The sequence below is a fragment of the Panthera uncia genome, chromosome D4, assembly GCF_023721935.1.
Source record: "Panthera uncia isolate 11264 chromosome D4, Puncia_PCG_1.0, whole genome shotgun sequence".
In the NCBI taxonomy this organism is placed as follows: Eukaryota; Metazoa; Chordata; class Mammalia; order Carnivora; family Felidae; genus Panthera; species Panthera uncia.
Window position 1 is genome coordinate 91,009,637 of NC_064807.1, and position 12,483 is coordinate 91,022,119.

At 68.2% G+C, this 12,483-nt stretch overlaps 2 protein-coding genes across 3 annotated transcripts in view; both read left to right on the forward strand.

Moving 5' to 3' along the window:
* The window catches only part of UAP1L1 (UDP-N-acetylglucosamine pyrophosphorylase 1 like 1), a 6,625-nt gene extending 5,471 nt beyond the window's left edge, over positions 1–1,154 (forward strand). The window contains exon 10 of one of the 2 annotated variants that reach the window (XM_049632115.1): positions 8–1,154. The gene's annotated coding sequence lies outside the window, so the exon portion shown is untranslated. The remainder of the gene's footprint in view (positions 1–7) is intronic. The other variant, XM_049632123.1, reaches the window with a different exon arrangement.
* Positions 1,155–2,215: 1,061 nt separating this feature from the next.
* Positions 2,216–12,483, forward strand: part of MAN1B1 (mannosidase alpha class 1B member 1) — a 12,725-nt gene continuing 2,457 nt past the window's right edge. The window contains exons 1-10 of the mRNA XM_049632103.1: positions 2,216–2,483; positions 2,986–3,094; positions 3,789–3,904; positions 5,436–5,590; positions 5,881–5,993; positions 7,346–7,531; positions 8,228–8,376; positions 8,715–8,903; positions 10,802–10,992; positions 11,866–11,986. Of these exons, the coding sequence (XP_049488060.1) occupies positions 2,373–2,483; positions 2,986–3,094; positions 3,789–3,904; positions 5,436–5,590; positions 5,881–5,993; positions 7,346–7,531; positions 8,228–8,376; positions 8,715–8,903; positions 10,802–10,992; positions 11,866–11,986 (1,440 nt within the window). The 5' untranslated portion in view covers positions 2,216–2,372. The remainder of the gene's footprint in view (positions 2,484–2,985; positions 3,095–3,788; positions 3,905–5,435; positions 5,591–5,880; positions 5,994–7,345; positions 7,532–8,227; positions 8,377–8,714; positions 8,904–10,801; positions 10,993–11,865; positions 11,987–12,483) is intronic.

A 12,483-nucleotide genomic window follows, 5' to 3' on the forward strand; every position in this document is an offset into this window, starting at 1 on the left:
CAACCAGTGGGACCAATCCCAGTGGCCGCACGTGGTGGCTAATTAGTCTGAAATATAAGCAGGCGGGGAGCACCGTCCCCCAACCAGCTTGCCAGTAGCTTCCGACAGATCTTGGTGCTCACGGACCTCCCGCGCTCTCTGGAGGGAGACACAGACTCCACGTACGGGGCCACGGTCCCCACGCTGTACCCCTGCGGCCCCACCGAGGCTGGGGAAGACCCGCTGGTCCTGGCCCCTAGCCCTGCTGCTCCGGGCCCCAGTGCCTGCTGCTCTCCCCTCCGGAAAGCAGCACGGGGGCACCTCCCCGCCCGCTGACGCGAAGGGCGGCGTGGAATGCAGCCTGCCGCCCCGCCAGGCCGCCTGCTCCCACGCCCTCACGCTGCGGCGACACCCCCACGGAAGCCGGTTTCCCCAGGGCAAGGATGTCACCTGGGCGGTGGGTTCAGAGGCTGCTGACTCCTCCAGTGGCTTGTAGTGGACCAGCGGAGGGTGGACGTGTGTCCCCGCACCCGGACCTGGGCGTGGTGGCGGGGTCGGGGCCAGGCCCAAAGCCCGGAGGAGGACTCTGCTCCCACCCGCGCTGTGCCAGTCCTTCGCAGACCTCAGAGCTGAACCGCGTGCCTTACGACGCTTCTCCCAGCTGCTCCGCTGGCAAGCAAAGGGCCTGGGACAGAGGAGGGCCAGCCAAGGCGGGGGCCCAGGTCCGGGGTCCTGCCCACAGCTGCTGCTCCTCACTGCCACAGCCCAACGACCGTGCAGCCTCTTTCCTACACCAGCTGGGGAAGCTACTGAAATGGCCTGTTTTTAAAGACCCCGTTTATTGTACAAGAATTACAGCTGCGCGTAAAGTTTCAAACACGGCCCAGAGATCCGGGGGCACAAGAGCCTTCAGAAAGGCTTTTCCACAGGGTTTGCAGCTTACAGGATTGAAGCACGTCCCCAAACCAGGAACACGGGTGGAGCCCTAGGTCACTGCTCACAGGTGCGCGCTGCTGTGCACACTGCACTCAAGAGGCAGGACGGGCCCCTCAGCACAAAACTGTCCCTCCCCAGACAACCGATAAGGAAGCCACGGACTTCTGAGAGGCTGCCAAACTCTTTGATTTCCCACAGAACGTGGCGGATTCCCAATAAACGCAAGATGCCGTGATTGATCCCTGGCCTGGCGAGCGCAGTTTCTGACCGGCACGGGTGCTGGGAACGGCAACCAGGGGTTCCCAGCTCCGTGCATCCAAGAGAGCAAGAGTCCACACGCTGAGCCCGCACCTGCTCTGGGCGGCCCAGGAGGCCCCTCGAGCTCCCACCCAGCTCTTCGCCAGGGTCTCAGGGAGGCCAGGGACCACCTAGTGAGTCTGACACCCTGGGCGGGGGGTGGGGCAGAACCACCCCACCCCGGCTAGGTCTCCAGGGGTGGGCTCCCGCGCCCTCAGCTGGAGAGCCCGGTGATCCACCCTCCAGATACCACCTTCTCCCTGCTGTCCGCATGTGCAGGGACGGACGCACGAGGGCACCGCTGGCACTACCGGCAGAGCCCTGTGTGGGGGAAAGACCCGCAGGGGCCTCGGGGATGACCCCCGCTAGGGAAGGGGGGGGGGACGGAGAGCAGGAGGCGCTTTCTAGGGCAGCTTCAGACAAGCCAGGGAGGCGCACACGCCGGGGAGCCCGCCACACACCCCTAAGTGCGGCAGCCAGGACTGCGGGAGGCGGCGGGCTCACCCGAGGGGGCCGGCAAGGAGCGGGGACGGCCCTCGGCGCTGCGGGGCTCGCTCCGCCCTGCCGCGTGTCTACTGAGGGGAAACGCGCGCACACGTCGCCGCGGCGGTCGTCCGCGCGCCCCCAAGCCCATCGGCTCCAAAGAGCGGACACCGACAGCCGCCCCGCCTCGACTCGGGCTCGCACCGGACCCGCTGTCCTCTCGCTGAGCTGCGGCCCCCACTAGCTCTGGGCCGGGAAGTCCGCCCGGGGCCGGGAGTCGAGCCCCGGAGCGGGGGCGCGGGGCGCCGGACGTCCTGCCAACGCCACGGAGCCGGCCGGTCCCGGGGACGCGGCGCCCAGCCGAGTCCCAGGCTCTGCGCCGGCGGGCTGCGCGCAGGCGCGGGCGGGCAAGCGCGTCGCGGCGCAGGTGCGGCCGTGCGCCGACGCGGCGGGACGTAAACACGCACGCTGGGGGCCACGAGGGCGGGCGCAGGCGCGGTGGGGAATAGGAGGGCGCGGCGCAGGCGCATTGGCCGCGCGCGCGATGGGCGGGGTGTGGACGGCGCTGCGATGGCTGCCCGCGGGTGTCGGACCAGCGAAGCCCCCGGCGCCTCTCAGAGCCCGGCCTCCTGACGCCGCCAGTGGGCGGGGTCGCCCGGGCCGCCGCCACCGCTGTCATGTATCCGCCGCCGCCGCCGGCGCCACATCGGGACTTCATCTCGGTGACGCTGAGCCTTGGCCAGAGCTACGACGGCAGCAAAAGCTGGCGGCGGCGCTCGTGCTGGAGGGTGAGGGTCGGCGCCGGGCCGGGGTCCCGCGGCCCGCCCGCCGCCCCCTGCCTGGAGCTCAGGCGCTCGTCCGGGCCCGGGGAGCGGTGGTCGCCGGCCGCAGGCCGTCTTTACAGCCCGCGCTCGGCGGGGCGGGGTCGGGGAGGAGGAAAGCTGTAGGCTGCCCCTCGGTGCGGTGGGTCAGGAGCCCCGCGGTCTCGGGCTGCAGGGCATCGACACCCCCACATCTGGGCAGATGCGGGGTCCCGCCGGCTGCCTGAGACGGAACACGCGCGTGGCGCGAGCCTTTCCTCACTGCCCCTGCGATAGGACACGTATGGCTTCTGCGTCTGTTGTTTATTTCCGTTCCCCTATACCGTCTGGAATATCCCCGCGGCTCGTCAGTCTCTGCCGCCGGGGCGCTTCCCCCGGTTCAGAAACCGGACCTTGGGAGTTACCCACTGTGCTCCCTGAATTTGCAACGGTTGCACGGGTCCCAGCTGTGTTGTTTTCCGTCCCGTAGAAATGGAAGCAGCTGTCGAGATTACAGCGCAACGTGATCCTTTTCTTCCTCACGTTTCTCGTGCTCTGCGGGCTCCTGTCCTACATCAGCGTGGCTGACCAGTGGAGAGGTACCGGCTGCGCGTGTGCCTCAACCCCGTGCGTGTGCGTCACTGACTGCGGGTGGCTGGGCAGAAGCGGTCTGGCCGTGCGCCTTAAGCGCCTGGAGCGTGTGCGAGTTGGCGAGAAGCGCGCAGATGAAAAGGAGCGGAGAGTGTCTTTAGCCACCCTGCTAGAACGTGGCTCGAGTTCGTGTGATGTTGCCCGACTGCTTCCTGGGTGTCCGGTGTGAGGGCCGGCCTCTCCGTTCTCTGTGCCTCACGGGGGAGACGTTCGGGTCCTGAGGTCGCGTGCCCCGTCCAGACACGCTCCCTGAACTCCCTCACACGTGTTACCGTGTGTTCCGAGCGGCCCCGGGCAGTCTGGGTGAGGGCGTAGGGAACCCCTGTGGGGGAGGAAAGCTCAGGAGCTGCTGCAGGTGGCTGGAGACAGCTGCACCTAGGCCAGCTTCTGCGCTTCCTGGAAGGGAAGCCGCTGAGGGGAGGTCCGTGTGGGCTGGGCTGCAGGACGGAAGCTGCCAAGTGCTGTGAGGAAGGGTTGGTTACCCTTGGCCGTTCTTGAGTTGGTTTGAAGGACCTTCCCCAGGTCTCACGGTGTCCTCTCGTGGTGAGGAGTGCCCGCCTAGACGTGCTCCTCCACGCGCTCGCTCGGGCTCTCCTTGGGGCTGTGCGGCACGTTTGGGATAAAATCTGTTCTCTCGTTTAGCCGTGGATGGCAGGTCAGCGGAAGAGCGGAAGGTGAGACCGGCAGATCCGCCCGTCTTGCCGGCTCCTCGGAAGGCAGATGCTAATCCAGAAAACTCGCCGGGGCTTTTACCCCAGGTACGTTCAGTGAACTACACGTGGGGTTGCGACCGGGGTCGGTCCCACGGGCGTTTCAGAACCGCGCGTGATGTTCCACATGGACGGGGGAGCAGTTCTTTCCGTTGTTGTTTGTCTGATGTTCGCGCCCTGCGCCCCTTATCCTGAGCCAGTAGGATGACGCCTGGGGCAAGGAGGAGGAATATTCTCTCCTTCCTTCCTTCCCCTTGGACACCTGCTGGTGAGCGAAACAGACCCGCCCCTTGTCTGGAGGAGCTGCAGGCCGGCGGGAGCAGGCCGGTGGCCCGTGGTGTCCATCCCGGGAGGAAAATGGCAGTCGCCTCCAGGGATGAGGCTGGGGACGGGACGCTGAACTGCGGTGTGAGACTGGGGAGCCGCCGGTCCTGGGTAGAGTCGGGAGAGCAGGGCTTGAGTCCAGTGACGTTGCCCGAGGCAGGGGGAGCTGGGCTTGTTCGGGGAGCTGCAGTTTCAGAGGGCGTGGGCGGGGAAGGGGGCCGGGGTCGGGCCCCACGGGGAGCGGCCAGGAGGCCTCTCTGCAACCCGTCTTACTCGGAGGCTGTGTGTCAAACAGCTCACGTCCTCCCTCGTGGAGCCGACACGCACGTCTCTCGCTCCTCTTGGCCGCTCTCGTGCACCTGGGCTCTCGTGACGGCGATGGGAGCAGAGCCCGCCTGCACGGCTGCCCGCCGAAAGACACGTTTCCGTTGCTCGGGAGGCCCGCGCTCCCGTCTGTGGTGGCGGCCGGGGTCGGTGTGCACGGCTCCCCGGGTCCGGGCCTTGGGGCGCGGGGCGGGGCCCTTTGTGGCGGGGCCGCTGGGACCTTTTCTGCTGCTCAGACTCCGGCACTTGTGCCCCAGGCCTGGGTCAGCCCCGGTGCTTTGTGTGCGGCCAGATCCCGTTCTCTTGGCCACGGGCGTCCCGGCTCCGTGGCACTTGTGTCTTTACAACGAGAACCTCTTCACGGGTCCTGTGGGTACCGAGCGGCAGAGATGTTTTCGATCCCTGAGTCGGCCTCCTTGCTGTGTCCTGCGGAGGAGGGGCCTCCTCCTGCCCTCTGCTGACGACGGGCTACGCCTGGGCCCCTGCGCTCCGTCCCTGGACCCGGTGCCCCGGCCACCCGGTTCTGAGGACAAAGGGTGGGAGTCCTGGGGCACAGGCCCGGGACAGTGTTCTTTGCGCCTCCGTCCACGGGGACGTGGCTCTGACCCTTTATTGCTATCTTTAGGGTCTGTGACGGCCTGGAACCCTCCCGGGCCAGGATTCTAACCCACTGTCCGGGGCTGCGCCAGCCCGCTGGCACAGTCTCCGTCCCGGTTGGTCAGGGCCCGGAGATCGTGAGAAAGGATCTTCTGGCCAAATCTGCATGTTGCCGTGGGAGCGGGAAGGCATCTGCTCCGGGGGCCGTGCGCCACCAGCCGTTCCACGCGGTCCGTGGGGTTGGGTCTGATAGGGAGAGCATCCCAGGTGGAAACAGAGTGGCAGCTCCTGGGCCGTTGAACTGTTGTCACGAGTGGCTCTTGTTTTGATCTAGAAGCCTCAGAGGCATTTCCGACGGGGACCGCCCAACCTGCAGATTAGAGCCCCCGACAAAGACTCCAAGGACCGGAGGCAGGATGACACGAGGCGGAGGGACGAGGTGGTGGGCGACGCTCGTCAGGAAGAGAGCACCCAGAGAACGGTGGTCAGGTACAGGGAGCGTCAGAGACGAGGCAGCACGGGTCGCTAGATACGCAGGGGCCGGTCCGTTTGACGTTTCCTGAAAAACAAAGGGATAGGATCGGCGCGCTGTCTGAAGCGGCTTCTCCTCTCAGAGCAGACAGTGGAGAGAGCGGGACCCCGGTGGGGGCGGGGCCCTGCCTTCTCCGCGTCGTGCCGCATGGAGCGGAGGGCCGCCACGAGCCCAGCCAGGCTGTGACCGCGGGCGTTTGCATCTCTGCCCTCGAGCCGGCTGACTCCTCTTCCTCCTCTCCCTGAAGCTGGAGGGGTGCAGTGATCGAGCCGGAGCAGGGCACCGAACCCCCTTCGAGAAAGGCAGAGGGCCCCCCCACCAAGCCTTCCTCACAGGCCCCCGGGATTCAGAACCAACCAGGTAAGGCCCCGCCTGCGCCCCGTCGGGCCTCACCCGGACATGGTGACGGAGAGGGCGCGTGGACACCCAGCTGGGCACCCGGGCGGGCCCCAGCTCTCTGTAGAGCCTTGGAGAGGACACGGGGCTCCACGGCGGCCCGCGGTCCCAGGCCCATCGCGGCAGCCACAGGCCGCCTGTGCGGGAACTGCCCGCGTCCGTGCCAGCGCGGGGCCTGGGGAGAGTGGAGACACGGCCCCGGCTCGGTGGGGTCCTGGGGTCCTGCGTTCTGGCACCTGTAGTTGAGGGCCCTCGGGGCACTGGCGCTTTGTACACTCCGTGCGGCCTGTCTGCTTTGGTTCTCGTGGCGGCCTTTGAGGTCATCGGTCTGTCGTAGGCCCGTTCCACGGACGGGAGACCTGAGGTTAGGCCGGCAGCGGCCACGGCCACTTGCCTCCCGGAGCGGGGGCTCGCGCCAGGTCAGCTGAGCCTGGGGCCCAGGCTGTGACCCTCCAGTCCTGTCGCTGTTGCCACTGAGGGGAGGAGGAAGAAGGAGCCCAGAGCCGGGACGGGCGGCCCGGGCGTGTGGGGGGAGGCAGAGCGGTCGCGGGGCTCTGAGGACCGATGTCAAAGCCGCAGATACCAACACGACTGGGCCTCGGGCCGCACCGAGAGGACACGTGTCGCGAAGCCGTCGACGCTCACGTTTTTGTCCGCCTGGTGGCCCTGTAACTTGTGCCTGGTCCTCCGACGTGTGGAGGGGAGAAACCTTCTCGGTCGGTGTCGAGGCCACCCTGGAAGGGCCCCAGGGCGGCCTTGGGTGTGTCCGCCACACGCTGTTCCCTCCCCGAAAACACCCAGAGCTGCTGAGGCACGACGTGGGCACCTGTGAGATGAGGCGCTCTCGTGGAGGTCACCGGGGCCCGCCCGCCACGTCTGACGCTCCCCCGGCCGGATTGCACAGCGCGGCTGCCGTGGCGGAGCGGCAGGCACCTGTCTGCTGCCTCAAACACCTCCGCCCACCGCGTGTTCCCCGCAGCTCCAGAGGGTCGTGCCCGCCGGGCGTCTGGTGGAGGCGGACGGGCGCAGGCCAGGCGGATGAGAGGCCGAGCCGTCGCGTGTGGGCCCTGGAGGCCTCGCCACCTTGGCAGCCGCGTCCAGCCGTGCGGCTCCAAGCCCGGCGGCGCCGCGCCCCGACCTTCGGGGTCGTCCGCTGCTGACCGGCGGCCCCGGACCGGTCCCCCCCCCCCCCCCCCCCCCACCCCACCCCCACCCCACCCCCACCCCACCGAGCGCCCCGCAGCTTGGGGCTGCAGAGGGGCGGTGTCTGAACCCTGGGCGGTTCCGGTCCCCACGACCCGCCGTCTTCCTCCCAGCCTCCCCGAACGAGCGTCAGAGGGCCGTGATAGACGCCTTCCGCCACGCGTGGACCGGCTACCGCAAGTTCGCCTGGGGCCACGACGAGCTGAAACCCGTGTCCAGGTCCTTCAGCGAGTGGTTTGGCCTGGGACTTACGCTGATTGACGCCCTGGACACCATGTGGATTTTGGGTCTGAAAAAAGGTACCTGCTCGTCCCCGAGCACGCGGCCAAGTTCCCCTGGTGGAACGCTTGGGCGCGCGAGTGAGCGAGCCGTGCCCTGGAGGGTGTAGACGCCACTGTTTCCGTCTGAGGCGCTCTCCCTTCCCCTGGGTGGCAGGCAGTGGCTTTGTCCCTTGATGTCAGGCGTCCCGGGGACGCTCAGGGCAGTCGCCCCCTCGGCTCCCGGCCGAAGGCCTGGGCTGGCGCCCAGGGGCAGTTCCAGCCCGTGCTCCTGTGCTAGCCGGAAAGGGGCTCCCTGGTGGGAGGCGGCACGTGATCTGATAAGGCCATCGGCGTCCCGGGTCTCTCCGTCACACCCTTCTCAGGCCACGTGGACGGGGTGTGGTTGAGGCTACGGGTCTTTGGGTACTTCCGAATCGGTCTCTCGGAGTCCGTTTCCGGTGTTCTGTAGAGGCCAGAGGCTCCCCCTGAGTTACTCACGTGGCCCTTTGGGCCGTGGCCTTTACCCGTCAGCGTTGGTGCTCACGACGGCACGCTGGCTCCCCGTCCTCCGGGTGCAGGGGGCTCCGCGGTGTGTCCCCTTGCTGTGGGAAGTGAGAGAGAGAGAGCTCGGGAGAGAGAGACACGAGGACGCACGTGGCCCCAGAGCCAGCGAGCGGTCACGGGGGCGCCGGGACCTGTAACCTATTCCCGCTCCCACCCCGTCTCCTGTCGCAGAGTTTGAAGAAGCCCGCAAGTGGGTGTCTAAGAAGCTCCGGTTTCAGAAAGACGTGGACGTCAACCTGTTCGAGAGCACGATCCGGATCCTGGGCGGCCTTCTGAGCGCCTACCACCTGTCCGGGGACGACCTCTTCCTGAGGAAGGCCGTGAGTGTCCGGGCGCCGGTGGAGGTTCCGCGGCTCGAGGGGCCCCCGGGGGTGGGGGCGGGGGTCTGTTCCGGGTCTCGCTCCCGCGCACGTGCGTGGGAAGGTCCCTGTCACCGTCGCGACCCGTGGGGAAGTGCTCTCGGGGCTCCTCGGTCTCGCTGCAGTTGAGCGCCGAGGCCACGTGAAGCCAGTGAGGTCCCGTGTCCACTCACGGGGGTGAGCACGGGTGGCGGGGTGGCGGGGGTGGCGGAGGTGGGGCGGGAGGGTGGGCGTCGTGGAACGGAGCCGAGGCTGCCGTGTGACGGGAAACCTCGGTCCTCGTCGTGTCGCGTCATCAGGAAGACTTTGGGAATCGGCTGCTGCCTGCGTTCCAGACGCCCTCCAGGATCCCATACTCGGACGTGAACATCGGCACCGGAGCCGCCCACCCGCCCCGCTGGACCTCGGACAGCACGGTGGCCGAGGTCACGAGCATTCAGCTGGAGTTCCGAGAGCTCTCCCGCCTCACGGGGAGTAAGAAGTTTCAGGTACGGGGGGGCCGGCCTGCCGGCCGGAGGCGTCACGCCAAGCGGAGGCGTGCGTGGACTTGACCCCGGGCCGCAGGACCACCGTCCTTTGTGCTTTCCGGTCCCTCGTCTCTCGCCTTTCCTCAGCTGCACGGGCGGGAAGGGCGTCGACTGGGGGCTGAGTCCGAGCGCGGGCCCGTGTCCCTGGGGTCCCAACTGCCCCCTGCCTCGTGCTGTGGTGGCCCCCGGGGGTGGTCCGTGCCGGGAGCGAGGCAGGGGCCCACAGTCGTGGGTCTCGGCCTTGCTAGCCCGTCGCTGACGGTCCTTATGGACCTCGCTCCTGGCCCTCGCCCCGACCCCACTGGCCGTGGTCCCTCTCCTCGTGGGTGAGTCTCCAGCACGCGGCGGACCCTCTGGACTTGGCGCTCTGCCTTGTCACTCTTCCTCTGCCTTAAAAACCTGAGCTGCGATTTGAACGTTAGAAAGTTTTGCCTCTTGGCTTGAACGTCGCGCCGCAGTCCCACGTGGGCAGCGGCTGCCACCGTCTGATTCCAGAACCAGGTCCTCACCTCAGGAAGTAGGCCAGCGCACCCTAGCGCTCCCACCCGGGGCCCCCTGCCTCGGTGGCCGCAAATCCACTCGTCGTGCGTGGCTTTCTCCTGTGTGGAATGCTCGGCGTGAGCGAGGTCCTACGTACGGCGTGGGCCATCTGTGGCCGGTTCTGTCGCCACGCGTGACGTCTTCGTCCGCGCTGGAAGCGTCCGGGAGAGGCGCACCCGTGTCGTAGCACGTGTCCGAAGCATCCCTTTTCGTGGCCCGGTGGTCTGCCATCGTGCGGTCGGACCACGTGCTGTCCGGGCTCTCGTGCGTTGAGGAGCAGCTGGGTTGTTTCCCATGCGGGGGTGGTAAGAGCGGCGCTCCCGGGAGAAGGTTCCAGGCGCACACAGGGCTCTGGCTTTTCCGCGGCAGCCCGCGCTTGTCCTCCGGTCTTTCTCGGTAGCCTTCGCGGTGGGCACATGAGGGTGCCTCCTCTGGGCTGTGGATTTTGTCCTGATGATGTGTGGCGTTTTCCAAACGCCCACGGGCCCCGTGTTCATCTCCCGGGTGGAGGTGGGCGTCCGGGTGCCTGTCTGCTTGTCGGCGGATTAGCGGCTTTCCTGTCGTTGGCTCGTACTCCGGAAGCTCAGCGTCTCTCTGTGTGCTCTGAGACGTCGGCCGGGCGCCATCGCGATGCCGGATCTCTGTAGCTGCTGGAGACCCAAGGGAAATTGAAGCCGCCCCTGTCTCAGAGCACTTTGTAAAAGGGGGCGGGCGTACGTGGCGGGTGGAGGCCAGGAAGTCACTCCCGAGGCGGGGTCCCGAGCACCGTGAGCAAACGCGCGCAGGGCCATGGAGCACAGATGCGTGGCGCTGCCTGGGAGGAGCTGAGGTTGGTTGGGTCTCGAAGGATGAGCAGGATCAGCGGGCGGGTGTGCCGCGACCGCGGGCTCGGAAGCAGACGCGCCTGCCTTCCCTCCAGCGAGCGGGAGCAGACGGCCACGCCTGGGCGGGAGGTCCCGGGGACCGCGGCTGTGGCCTTCAGACACGGTCCCCTGCCAGGAGGAGGAGCTCAGCCCCGTGTTCGGGGCCCTCGGCATCCGCCCGCTCATCGAGGCAGCCGCGTGTGAGGGTGGGGACCTGGTTGCCGTGTGGCTGGGGCCACCCTCAGAAGCCCTTGCCCGGTGCAGCCGGGCAGGGGAGCGCCGTGGGCCGGGACGCCGGCCTCTTCCGTCCTCTTCCGTCCTCCGCTGGGAACGGGCCCGCCTGTCACGGAGGAGGGGTGAGCCGACGAGGCCCGCCTTCCTCGGCTGGCCCGAGGTCCAGCAGCCCCGTCCCCCTGGCTCACCCGCGCTCTCCCCGTGTGTGTGTGTGTGTCCCAGGAGGCCGCGGAGGAGGTGACGAGGCGTGTGCACTCCCTGTCGGGGAAGAAGGACGGGCTGGTGCCCATGTTCATCAACACGCACAGCGGCCTCTTCACTCACGTGGGAGTGTTCACTCTGGGCGCCAGGGCCGACAGCTACTACGAGTACCTGTTGAAGCAGTGGATCCAGGGCGGAAAGAAGGAGACGCAGTGAGGCCTGTTTCTGCTGCCTCGGGGACGGGGTCCCCAAGGCTCCCCTTGTCCCGAGTTCTCGGTCAGGAGGCAGCGGCCGTGCCGGACCCGGACTCGGCCCCTCCGCGGGGGACGTGTCTCTTCCCGGCACGGCCTTCGTGCCAGAGAGGACGCCTGGCTGGTCACGGAGGTCCCCGGCCCCTCTGCGCCAGGCGGGGCCTGGGGTCTGGGCCCGGCCGAGGGGCCCCGGCTCACCGGCCGAGCTCTCGTCCTCGGGGTTGTGGAGGCGGCTCTGCTTGTCCGCTCCCCAGCAGAAGGTGGCCAGGGGCCCCTGGGCCTCCCCACGCTGCCTGGTTGACGCTTCAGACGTGCGCTTTCCCAGACAGCAGTGCCTCGGGGAGCCTCGTCGTGCGGTCGGGAAAACACAGGTCACTCTAGTGAAGGAACTGGAAATCCTTGAAGTCTCACGCCAGAGGGTGACCATGACCTAGGACCGCTGGGGGGGTGGGGGGGGGCAGCTCCAGGCCGACCCCTACGGGCAGAGATCAGGGCATCCCGCCTGGGGAGCCGGAGTTCCCCACGCCTGAACGTGGGGACGTTGAGAGAACCCTGGTGGGCACGTGGGGTCCCGGGTGGTCCACGGGGGCCGGCTGAGAGGAACGACCCTGTTCGGGGGAGCGGCGGGCACAGCCCCGTGTGTGCCCCAGGCCGCTGACTGCCACGAGCCTGCATCTCCAGGCTGGCGTGGTGCCACCCCAGACAGGGCCAGGCCTCTTGGCCACTAGCGTGGGGATGGCAGCTCGTGGCCACGTGCCCGTTCCTGGGTAACCGGGCGGGGGGTCGGGCCGCGCACCCACCTGGCCTGAGCCCACGGGGCCTGCCGGTTCACAGGTTACTGGAAGACTACCTCGAAGCCGTCGAGGGAATCAAAAGGCACCTGCTGCGCAGGTCTGAGCCCAGGAAGCTCACCTTTGTGGGGGAGCTGGCCCACGGCCGCTTCAGCGCCAAGATGGTGAGCACGGTCGTGATGCAGGTGGGGCGTAGGGGGGCGTAGGGGGCCGCACCCACCCACCGGGGCCCCCGGTGGCTCCGCGAGTCTGGACGTTGGAGAGATGGCTCAGATTCTGGTCGTGGGGCGTGAGCCCTCACAGGTCGATGATGGACTGCGCGGCGGTGTGCGGCAAGGGGGGCTGGGGTCTGTGATGGGTCCCCGGCCCCTCCCCCGGGGTGCCGCTCCCGTCCCCCAAGACCCCCCCCCATGCCCAAGACTCCACTCCCTCCCCCCTCCCCCCTCCCCTCCCCCCTCCCCTCTCTCCTCCCCCCTCCCCTCTCTCCTCCCCCCTCCCCTCTCTCCTCCCTGCCCCCTGCCCCGTGCCCTCTGCCCTGGGTCTAGTTACTTGTCCCCTGCCCCTGGTACTCCATCAGTGTTTGTGGGGTCAGGGCCAGACCCGGGTCAGCATCCGCTCCCCTGGCAGGCGGGTGTCCGTCCGCCACTACGGGCCCGGCCCC